At 49.7% G+C, this 12123-nt stretch overlaps 1 protein-coding gene across 1 annotated transcript in view; it reads right to left on the reverse strand.

Moving 5' to 3' along the window:
* Positions 1-227: 227 nt before the first annotated feature.
* The window catches only part of OPRD1 (opioid receptor delta 1), a 34744-nt gene continuing 22848 nt past the window's right edge, over positions 228-12123 (reverse strand). Inside the window, exons 2-3 of the mRNA XM_027827203.3 lie at positions 10744-11093; positions 228-7297 (exon numbers count right to left, since the gene is read on the reverse strand). Coding sequence (XP_027683004.2) covers positions 6765-7297; positions 10744-11093 — 883 coding nt within the window. The 3' untranslated portion in view covers positions 228-6764. The remainder of the gene's footprint in view (positions 7298-10743; positions 11094-12123) is intronic.

A 12123-nucleotide genomic window follows, 5' to 3' on the forward strand; every position in this document is an offset into this window, starting at 1 on the left:
AAAAAAACCAGCCGCTTAATCCATTTTCAAGAAACAGTGAAAACGTTTCTAGGTGTGTTGTGAAAATTGGCAATGCCCCTTTCAATTAAAGCAGGGATGTTATGCATGTGACCATTTGCTTCAATGATTAGGGGTAAAAAGTAATAATTAAAACTTCCATAGGCCAATGCCGATGGGGCCTGATCAGACGCCTTTTGAAGTCAATTGAAAGACTTCCCCCTGTTTTCCATTGGCTTTGGATCAGGCCCCTGAATGTTCAGAAAACACATTATTCATGTCCATGTTCAAAGTGAATGGCTGACAGATGTTTACGTTTCTCTACCCTGGGCAAGATGGCGTTTCACCAGCATCAAATGAAATTAGTTCATTACAAGAGTCTTATATTTGCCAGTGATTGGATTCGGGCCAAAACCAATACAGCCTCCCTTAGTGATAAAGACTGATTGGAAAAAAAACAAACAACCAAACCAAACAATAAAGAAGGTTGCCTTTTTGGTGTTTATAAACAGCAAGGGACTGATAGCAGTGCCCAGAGTGAGACATAACCTGGGCAGATGTATGAAAGGTTCTCCCCATCCATAGCTCTTGCATTGTGAATCTTAGTCCTGACCTACGGCACCCCGTGGCATCTCAATGCTGGACATCTCCTGGGAAGAGAGAGTAACACCTGTGGCAAACTGCGCTGTGGTTTCCCTTTTGGAGAATAAGCCTCAGAGAGAGGAAGAGATGAACACCAGGCTCGTGGTTTTGCTTCCGTTTGCCAAGAAAAATTTGAACCCAGGTCTGCAGAGGTGGAAGGCCGGTGTGTTACCCATACTAATCCCTGTTCCCTTTCCAGTCTCTTGCTTGGCCTTTCCTGGGTTTTGAGGGGTCTGCTTTACTGCCCCCCCACCATCAACCAGTCTGGTGAAATAGCTGCTCTCCAGCTAGGATTTCTGTTAGGTGGGAAGAGATTTGGGTGTCAGAGTGAGATACAAATCTCAGTAAGTTCTCTGTATATGCAAGCCATCACAATGAGGAAGAAATGAGCCATTCCATCTTCTCTAATAATCACCTAATCATAGAATCGTAGAATCATAGAATATCAGGGTTGGAAGGGACCTCAGGAGGTCATCTAGTCCAACCCCCTGCTCAGAGCAGGACCAATCCCCAACTAAATCATCCCAGCCAGGGCTTTGTCAAGCCTGACCTTAAAAATATCTAAGGAAGGAAACTGACATAGGCAAGAGCAGGTTTTGTTCCAGTGAGACAAGTACTGGGGAGAGAAGACAGGTTGTTCACACCGTGTGTCTGAGATCCAAACACCAATTTTTCTCACTTTGTCCTTGGGAGGAAAATAATGTTTTTACAGTCTTGTCAGATGCTCATTTCAACAAAAGAGCCTGTCTTTACCAATACGGCCATAAAGGCCTTCTGCAGTGGAGGCTGCTTAGGATACAGGGTTTACCTCGCATGGTTTGAGTCAATACAGTATTCCTAGCTTTTGAGATCAGAAGAGACCACCCACAATCATTAAGTTTGACTTCCTGTATAACACAGGCCACAGACCCTCAATCACTAATTCCTACATCAGGCCCATTACTTCTGTTTGAGCTCTATCCCGTGTTTTAGAAAGACATCCAGTAGGGTTGTTACCTAGTGGTTGCTGTTGTACACAGATGCTCAGCCTGATTTAGGCCCTGAGTCAGCAATGCCGTTAACTTTGGCTTCAGTAGAGTTCAAAGTTAAGCTCAAACTTAAGTGCTTTACCGACCTAGGGCCTTACTGGGCTGGTTTTGCCCAGATATTCTCTGGCCTCCACTACGTGTGGAGTAACAATAGCCATCAAGACTTGTCTTTCAGCACCAAAACACAGACCTCTAGCACTTGAGCTAAAGGAGCAGCTACATAAGCTGGCAGCAATAGCAGGTTGTTATCCCAGTGGCCAACAAGAAAACCAATTATCCTGAAATGTTGCATGTCCCATCTCACCATGGGGTAGAGTTTTTCTGGGAAGTTTGGTACAGTTCAAAAAATGGTATTTTGAATACATGGTGGTTTTTGAACTGTCACCTGCCCTTCACATTGTCCAAAAATTCCTGAATATTTTTGGGTCCTCTTTCCAAAATGGCTCAGTCTAGGCGCTCCCTGGCTCAGCTGATTCCAACGTGTAATGTGAAGGAACCACACAGGCCTGGTGGGGTCTGAATACCCATGTTCACTAACTATATACAACATGCAGCAAGGCCCAGCTACATATACGCACTGCTGCTCTGGCAGGGCTCAGCTGCCTTCTGAAACTTAGTGAGCACCACTAGAAGGCTCACAAAGTATTTAAAGGGATACAACCCAATTCCTATGCACTACACAGATTCTTTGAGTCGCGGGGGCAGCGGGGAGCAATGGAAACAAACTGGCCAGCGGCCATTCTTCCTCTTGTCTCCAGGGCTTGTCATTTTCACGCATCAGCCAGATTCTCTCATTTGTTAATTACCGTTTTATAAATCCTCTCCATTCCTTTTGGGACTGACTAAGGCAACCGGATTCAGCTGCTTGGTGAGAGACTGCAGAGCATTGTGGCAGTGCTAATCCATACCAACTGGTTTAACTCTAACAGGGAAACGTGAAGGCCCCATTAATTGTTTCTGTAATGAGATCGCGCTGCAGTTAACTAGAGGACTGATTCTCCATTGACCTGCACCTGGCCACATGGGTGTAAGAGGCTGCTGGTAGCATTTTACTCTCCATTTGCCCGAGCATAAATACTGGCCTGGGATGCATGGCAGTGGAGACTCAGGCCTCAGGAGGATACTTCCACTGCTGCATCTCTTCTGTCTTGGCTCCATCTGCTCTGGGCTGAGCTGGTACTTTTCACTCTTGGCATCCCGTGTCTGACCTTTAACCAATTGAGTTTCAAGGCTCCAGCCGGGTGGCTGGATCGGACTGGATTGTGGAAGGAGATGGATCACGTTACTCAGTCAGGGCTTGCGGCTTGCCATCTTGTCATCACACATAATAATAGGGCGCTCAGGTGGGATCCCGAGTGCTTGTCTAGTTATTGGGTCTGAGCCCATGCATGGGGTCGATCTGTGCAAAGATAAAGAGCAAAGATGGAAGGATTTAATCTTTGCATAGTTGCCTTGGTCTGTAAGCTAAATGTTTCCTAGCAGTAGGGAATCTGAGTTGTTTATATACATGTATACTTGTGTGTGTGCAGGAATACATTTCATTTCTATTTTATAAGTCTGGGAAGAGAGATAGGAGGGTTCGGTGGTTAAAGCACATGCCAAGGCATCATGAGGCCTGGGTTGGACTCCCAGCTGTGTCACAGACTTCCTGCATGACCGTAAGCAAATCATTCTGCCTCTTTGTGTCTCAGTTTCCCCAAACAGTTGAAAAGGGATCATGCGCCTCTCTCCCAGCAGGGGTAATTCATTCCTGTTTGCAAATACTGCCAAGGTTCTTATCTAGAAGCACAGAGTATTATTACTGTCAAGTCTCTCTTATTATGAAACTAAATTAAGAATTATGCAGCTTAGGAAAGTTGTCTTGGGCTGCTTCATTAACCTTTACATGCTGATCTATACAAAGAATGTGTAGCTCTTGTCCCTTGGGGGAGAATAAGCCTGTGGTGCATAATGTATTGGACATGCCACTCAGATTTTACAGACATATTGGAGACTGGCCTGAACCGCAAAGCTCAGCTCCAGATGCATTGCTGAATTGCCACCTTCCCACTGGATGGAATGGTTCATTGCAGGCGTCGTGCAGCCTTCTCGAATGGACAGTGAGAGAGAAAGTGGGGCCAGCGCTACGGAGGATGGACAGTAAGGCTCAGCTGATCGGGGCTCATTTCTTACTGCGGACTCCCTGCATGTCATTAGTGAAACCGGGAAAATAGCGCCTTGTTCGTCAGTCTTGTTTATTTAGACTGTGAGGTCTTTGGAGTTGGCCGATCTCTTCCTGGGGGTGCATGCAGCACCTCGCACAATGGAGCCCTGAGCTCAGCCGGGGCAGGTAGGTGCTGTGGTCATAAGAGTAATAGGACCAGCTGCAGTGGACAGCCCTCCGTGTTGTGCATCAGCCCTAGGTTGCTAGAACTATTCTTGATTTGTAGTAAAAGGCCAACGTCTACTAAGCAACACACATGTATACGTAAGTCTCTCTCTCTCACACGCACACACAGACACACGCACACGTATGTGTGTCTGTTTTTATGATGAAGAGCCTTTCACCTGTAGGTTGCAATCCAGCCCAAACAGCTAATGACCACAAGTAGCTTCTCTCTAATAAGTGTCCCCAGGCTGGTGTGAAATGAGTGGGATCAGGTCCGCCCAGCTCCCAGCAGGCAGGTGGACACATCACAAAACCCACCGCTTCTACTGGCACTGACGGGTCTCCTTGGGAGCCCTCCCAGCAGCAATGCCTTGGCATTGAATGGGCTAAGGAGGGAGAGCTCCTTTCACCCCCGAAAGGAGAGTGCCCCCCCGATGAGAGTCAAGGCACATTGGCAGGCAGGGAGCTTGCAGTGTGACCTGTTTTATGGACAGAGGACACAGATCCCCAGGACTGTCTCACTCCAGTGTGAGTCCGGTACAACTCTGTTGACTTTGTTGGATTTATACCAGTGTAGCCGCAAGCCGAATCCAGCCCGCGGTGTTGGTGCAGCCCGTGGCCTGCCTCTGGCCTGGATCAGCTCTGCTCATTGCTACGTGCCTGCACTTTTCCTCCCCATCAAATCATCACAGCCCATTCCCCACCAGGCTGACCAGTTCTGCAGGTTTATCTGTTAACCAGACCTGAGCCTGGCCCAGAAGTTCACATCCCAACACGCTGTCCAGCTGTATGAACTCCAAACATGGCTCCCACCTGGAATCATGCAGATAATCTTAGAACAGGGAGAACGAAAATCCCGTGTCCGATTGCCCGCATGTTTGAGATTTGGCCCTGGGTTCTAATTCTGTGGCTTGAGCACAACGTACAGCACCAAACACATGGAGTCCATGACCAAGAAAAGGCATTTAGATACCACTGAAATAAAAAAAATAACAACAGAGCCCGTGTCTGGTATTCCAACGTGCATATGCACACAGAGAGCATAGAAAGGAGCTGGGTTTAAGCTGGTGCCTGTCATGCTCAGAGTATCTCAATGTGCTTTGCAAAGATATCAGAAACCCGATTTGCAAACTACTATGAGACCCCTAGTTCTGCATGTGGATGCGCCGATCAGCATATTGTTGCCTGGGATGGTACCAGGGCCCATGAATGCCCACTTGAGCACTGTGCAAGTGGGAGCCCTAGCTTCTGGGCCTGGGTTGGAGAGTTGGGCCCTGAGACTGGCTGCGGCGGGCAAATGCGAGAGCCACTGCGTGCCTAGCAATGACTCTCCCACAGTGTGGGCCCCTCCAGCCCACTTTAAGGGCTGATCCAAACCCCACTGAAGTCCTGGGAAAGACTCGCATTGACTTGACTGGGGTTTGGCAGAGGCCCTAAGTGAGAGAGAGGGAGGTATGGCAGGGATCCCAGATCTCTTTTTAGAAAAGTCTTGAAAGGATCTTTAACTTCAGTGTTTAGCCTCCCCCAGAGACAGGCAGAGGGAGTCCCCTCTCCCAGCGCAGTCACCCTCCTGCTGCTGCCGTACAGCAACAATCCCAGTTCCTACTGTGACACTGAACGCACGACGCGGTGCCTCTCTGCGAGGGGCGGCGGGAGTGCATTCTCGCCGGGCAGATCCTGGCACTCCTTCCACGAGTGTCCGTGACGCTCCGAGCTCCGCGGCCCGGGGTAAGCAGGGGAATTGGCTGACTCCTACAGATCCCGCTTTGCACCGCATAAGGCTGTACAGAGCAATAACGATGCGGCGAAAGGAACGAAGCAGGCACACGAGACAAGTAGCCACACGCCTCCGTCAGGAACGTCTCAGGCCGCCCTGGACAGGTGGGCAGTTGGAATGTACATATGTACAAGACATGGCAGTCAGTGAGTGCTCTGCTCTCCTACGGGGGGGGTCCTGAGCAGCCGTCCCAGAGTGCAGCTGCAAAGGGTCAGCAGGATGCGCCGGGGCCTGCCGTGTGCAAGGTCAGAACGGGAACAACGAAGGCGCAGGGCTCCTCCCCAGAGTCCTTGGGCTGTTGGCGAACCCCAGTTCTACCTTGCACGGGTCCCAGAGCATGGTGCGCTTTGGCACAGCAGCTTGCCCCCCGCGAGCTGAGGTTTCTCGCCACCGGCGCCACCTGCTGGCATCGGGGGAACAAAACCCGACGCTTGAATGGCACATGACTTCACAGGGTTGCAGCTTTGCAACCGGGGTTTGAAGGGCGCCTGGGCTTTTACATCCGCTGAGAGTTAAAGAAGCGGCCCCACCCCCACGAAAGCAGCGGCAGGTTCCCCCATCCTGATGGCGGGGCCTGTCCATCTCCAGGCTGCCTTGTGGTGCAGGTTTGGTGCTCGTCTGATGACGTGTTTGCAGCCTGTGGATCCTCCTCATTGCCCATCCGATGCCATGGTCTGTTTTTCTACAGTTCTTAGAAATGTTCAGCCAGGAATCTGTTGCTTTGTGATCCTCCCGCTCCCTGCCCAATTCCCCATCACCCTGGTGTCTTCATGGAAAATCAAGCATTTGCAAATTTTTTTTTTTAAAGAGTCCTTGATGAGCCCCTCCACTTCCGCCCACTCGCCTCCAGCCACCTCCACTAGAATTCTGTGGTGGTGACCTGAGTCACCTCCGAGAACAGTTCCTCCCTTCTGCGGCCACGGAAGCCCCGCTGGTGGCTATCCATGTCTAGTCATGCTGGCTTATTGAGGGCTTCGGAAGGGGTGCAGGTGGAGACGCGCTCCCGGGTGGTGTTTCTCGCTCGGGAGAAGCTGTTTTGCTCGATCCGGGACCGAAAGGGCAGGCAGAACTCCCGGAAGCACCTCTTGAAGTTCTCGTCCAGGAAGGCGTAGAGGACAGGGTTGAGGCTGCTGTTGGTGTACCCCAGGGCAATGCAGAAGTGCAAGCTGGCCACCACGTAGGGGTTCTTCTTATCTATGTCCACCAGCGTCCAGACGATGACGAAGATGTGGATGGGCGTCCAGCAGATGATGAAGGCCGCTACCACGACCAGCACCATGCGGGTAATGCGACGCAGATTGCGGTCCTTCTCCTTGGAGCCCGAGAGGAGGCGGACGCTCTTGAGGCGTAGGATCATGAGCCCGTAGCAGATGGTGATGACCAGGATGGGCACCATGAAGGCGAAGATGAACACGCAGATCTTGGTCACCGTGTCCCAGTACACGGCGGGATCAGGGAATTGGAGCATGCAGAGCACGATCCCATCTGCAGGGGAGAGAGGGTAAGGGAGAGTAGTGGATAGGTGGGAGAGAGAGCCAGAGCCAGAGGAATACCCCCGTAATCAGCTGCCCCAGGTGTGCATTTACAGCCCCCTCTGCTTATTAAAACGGCATAGGCAAGGAACTCCTAATGTATTCCTGTATTTCTACATCAACATAATTAAATACTCCTAACAGTTTTACACCAAGGGGGATCACATCTGCAGGATAATTGGAACTGCAGTTGAATTCAACAGGCCTAATTTGCACCAGAGTAGGAGCCTACTTTTGCATACAATAGGCCTTATTTGCATGCTGTCTCCCATTGTATTCAAATGATTAGACTGTCTCAGAGTTGCCACCCCCACAATCCTCCATGCAGCCCACCGGGCACCCTTTTTCAGCAGACAGCTCTGTCTGTGTGCGTGCAGCTGTCAGTTTCCAAACAGATCCAGCTAAATTCCTAACATTTGCTCTTGGTTTGATTTAATGCTGGCTAAACAGAGTGCTTCAGAGATGGAGAAAAGGAGGACTTGTGGCACCTTAGAGACTAACAAATTTATTTGAACATAAGTTTTCGTGAGCTACAGCTCACTTCATCGGATGCATGCAGTGGAAAATACAGTGGGGAGATTTATATACGCAGAGAACATGAAACAATGGGTGTTATCATATACACTGTAACGAGAGTGATCAGGTAAGGTGAGCTATTACCAGCAGGAGAAAGGGGGGGGGGGGATAATCTTTTGTAGTGATAATCAAGGTGGGCCATTTCCAGCAGTTGACAAGAACGTGTGAGGAACAGTGTATGTGTGTGTGGGGGGGGAAGAAATAAACATGGGGAAATAGTTTTACTTTGTGTAATGACACATCCACTCAGTCTTTATTCAAGCCTAAGTTAATTGTATCCAGTTTGCAAATTAATTCCAATTCAGTAGGTTTCAGAGTAGCAGCCATGTTAGTCTGTATTCGCAAAAAGAAAAAGAAGACTTGTGGCACCTTAGAGACTAACAAATTTATTTGAGCATAAGCTTTCGTGAGCTACAGCTCACTTCACCAGATGCATTCAGCAGTCTCTTGTTGGAGTCTGTTTTTGAAGTTTTTTTGTTGAAGAATTGCCACTTTTAGGTCTGTAATCAAGTGACCAAAGAGATTGAAGTGTTCTCCGACTGGATGAGATGGAGAGTTGCCTAGTGGTTAGTGCTGGTGACTTGGTGTGATGCTGTCTACCCAGGTGTCAGCTCAGGACAGGGCTGCAGGCTAACTCACTCATATGCTAATAGAAATCCAAGGAGTTTCAAAAGGTATTGTAATGTAATCAGGCCAGTTCACTTGTGTGTTAGTTTAGTTCAAAGGAACTGTTAATAGTATTGTCTTCACTTATCTATAACCTGTGGATTACTTTATGTATATCCTTGAAATTACCTAGATCAAAAGAGTGTTAGTGTTAAGATGAGAATGTACTTGATCTGTACTAAATTTGTTAGTCTCTAAGGTGCCACAAGTACTCCTTTTCTTTTACTTGATCTGTAACCTTCATGAAAACTAACAAAGGATCGTTGTTTGCAATTACAACTGGGGCTTTCCAAAACTCTGCCACTGACACATTTAATGGCCGTGGGCAAGTTTTTTAATGAGATCTGGGTGCAGAACCAAAGACCCAGATCCAAACCCCTGCTCCAAACTTCAGGGTGGGTCTGGTCTGAGTTTTGGAGTGCTACATTTCACCTATCGGTGCCTCAGTTTCCTCATCCGTAAAATCAGTCTAACACTATTTACCTGTCTCATGCTACACTGTAAGGGCTAATTAATGTTTGTAAAGCATACATAGATTGCGGGCTCTTGGGGGAGGGGTCACCTTTTCATTTGATGTGTGTACAGCACCTTGCACAGTGGGACCTTTATTCTGAGTTAGGGCTTCTGGGCCTTGCTGCTGTTCAAATGATAAATGCCTTGAGATTCTTAAACAGAAGCCTCTACGGATGTGTAATGATAAAGCCCTTCCTCTGATCACAAATCCGTTCTTAGAGTCAGCTACTCTGAAAGGCCTCCAGGCCCCATTCAGTTGCGGAGGTTTCTGAGGCTGCCAGTTGTAACACGGATCCCTGTGATGCAGATGCCTGTGTTCTGAAAATGGGGCCAAGGACTCATTGCAGGGAAGCTGCCAAATGGACACTGATGGCGACATCCCACTACCAACCAGCCTGCTCTAGATCAGAACTAATCACCTTTGCTAAGAGACAGGGCAGGAGAGGAACCACTGGGAGATCGAGGGCATTAAAGCAGCCATGTAAGGGAGGTGGGATGGTTTTGGGGGGAACTGAGGCATTCAGTGATCTGCACGGGGGGGGAGTCTGGGGCAAAGCCAAGAATGAAAGCCAGCACTTTTTTGTCCTAGCCCAAAGCCTTAACTGCACCATCCCTCCCCTCTAGCCTACAGCTCTCTGAAGCTGCATCTACCCACATGTCTTACACTTATCCCCAGCTAACACGGTATAGACAGCAGTGTGAACGGGGAGACACTGGTTAGGTGAGTAGAGTACAGACATGCCAGAGCCCTAGGGTATGTACCCCGAATGGCTCGCTACACGCCCATGCAGCACCTCCTCCAGCTACACTGCTCTTTTTAGCACTAAAAAGAAAAGGAGGACTTGTGGCACCTTCGAGACTAACAAATTTATTAGAGCATAAACTTTCGTGAGCTACAGCTCACTTCATCGAATGCATTCAGTGGAAAATGCATTCAGTGGGGAGATTTTATATACGCAGAGAACATGAAACAATGGGTGTTACCATACACACTGTAACCAGAGTGATCAGGAAAGGTGAGCTATTACCAGGAGAAGAGCGGGGTGGCGGGGTCTTTTATCAGTGATAATCAAGGTGGGCCATTTCCAGCAGTTGACAAGAACAGTAGGAGGGGAAATAAACAAGGGGAAATAGTTTTACTTATGGAGTATAGTGTCCGATTGCCTCCCTGCAGCCGGCGTCTTTCCCCACCACAGGGAAAAGGCTCTGGGAGCTCCGGGTTGCTGGAGTCTTTCGCCACTGCCTCTCCCCGGCCAAAGCCTTCTACTGCTGCGTTATAGCTACACCCCGCAGCCTCTTTCTCACCGGGGTGCGGAGCCACCACAAGTGTAGATGAGGCCTGAGAGTCAGTCAGGGGTGAAAGTAACTTAAAGGGCTTACCGGTACTCAGGAGTCCTGAGCAGGGGGGCGTGGCCTCAACCAGAAGAGGTGTGGCCAGGTCCTTTAAATCAAGATTTAAATTTAAGATTTAAGATTTAAATCAAGATTTAAAGGTCCCAGGGCTCTGGCTGCGGCTGGGAGCCCCGGGGCCTTTAAATCACCCCCAGAGCTACCAGCTGCCCCGGGCTCTTTAAAGCGCCCTCCAAGCCCCGCTCCAGTCAATGGATCGCAGCAGGGGGGCCAGAAAGGGCCACGTTCACTTGCCTTTTGACTTGGTCACAGCCAAGATCATGATGGGCACGCCAATCACAGAGGAGAGGACCCAGATGCAGACGTTGATGATCTTGGCTTTGGCTGGGGTGCGGAAGTCCAGAGCCTTGACCGGGTGGCACACGGCAATGTAGCGATCCACGCTCATCATGGTCAGCGTGAAGATGCTGGTGAACATGTTGTAGTAGTCGATGGAGAGGACCACCTTGCAGAGCAGCTCCCCGAAGGGCCAGGTCTCCATCAGGTATTTGGCACTCTGGAAGGGCAGCGTGCTCGTCGCCAGGGCGTCTGCAAGGGCCAGGTTGAAGATGTAAATGTTGGTGGCCGTTTTCATCTTGGTGTATCTGAGGGCACAACGTGAAGGACAAATGTTAAAGTGCATCAGAGTTTTATTCAGTGTCAAGGGGAGATGGCTGCTGGGTGGAGACTAACTAAGGCCCAGACCCTCAAAGGTATTTAGGTATTGAAACCAAGGGGATTAAGACCCCTAAATACCATTGAGCACAGGTACCAACTTTCTTCTTTCCAGATGGCTGCTCCACCCCCCACTCTGCTCCAACGTCCTGCCTTCACTCCGCCCCTTGCCTCAAGGCCCCACCCTTGCTCCGCCTCTTCCTGCCCCCACTCCGCCCCCTCCCCTGAGCATGCCCCACCCTCGCTCCGCCTCTTACCGCTCCTGCTCCGCCTTCTCCCCCCCCCCGTGCCTCCCACCCACCACCGAACAGCTGATCAGCGGGGTTGCTGAGCAGCTGATGGTTGGGGCCCACCAAGCCGCTAATTGGTGGGTGGCTGGTGGGTGCTGAGCACCCATGGAGTTGACATCTATGTCGTTGAGGGTCTGGGCTCCAGTCCCTCATCTGTAAGGTGACCGTTAGAAATGGGTTGAGAATTTTCCATGCAACTGCCCCCTATTCCCCGCCCCCCACCCCCCATTTTATCAAAACAGAACTTTCCATGGGACTGATGCAAAACATCACTGGGCAAATATCCACTTAAAAATCCACGACAGTACAGGTTAAGGGCTTGATCCAAAACTCACTGAAGCCAATGGGAGCCTTTCTCAGGACTTGAGTGGGTGCTGGATCAGAACCTAGGTGCATACTGGGTATGAATCCATCTTTCCTGGCTTACTTGCTGAAGGGATATGTGCAGAAATGAAGCATCTGTCCCAGTTCAGGATGTGATTCATCAAAGCACTTAAGCACTTGCTTAACTTTAAACACATGATTAAATCCCATTGACCTTAAATTGGGGCGTTAGAGCAAGATCCTGTCATGGGCTGAGCACCCTGGCTTCAACAGGACTAGGGCCACGTCTACACTACCAGCTAAATCCACTCTGCTAGGATTGATGCAGCGGTGTCGATTTAGCGGG

The sequence above is a fragment of the Chelonia mydas genome, chromosome 19 (genome assembly GCF_015237465.2).
Source record: "Chelonia mydas isolate rCheMyd1 chromosome 19, rCheMyd1.pri.v2, whole genome shotgun sequence".
Taxonomy (NCBI): Eukaryota; Metazoa; Chordata; order Testudines; family Cheloniidae; genus Chelonia; species Chelonia mydas.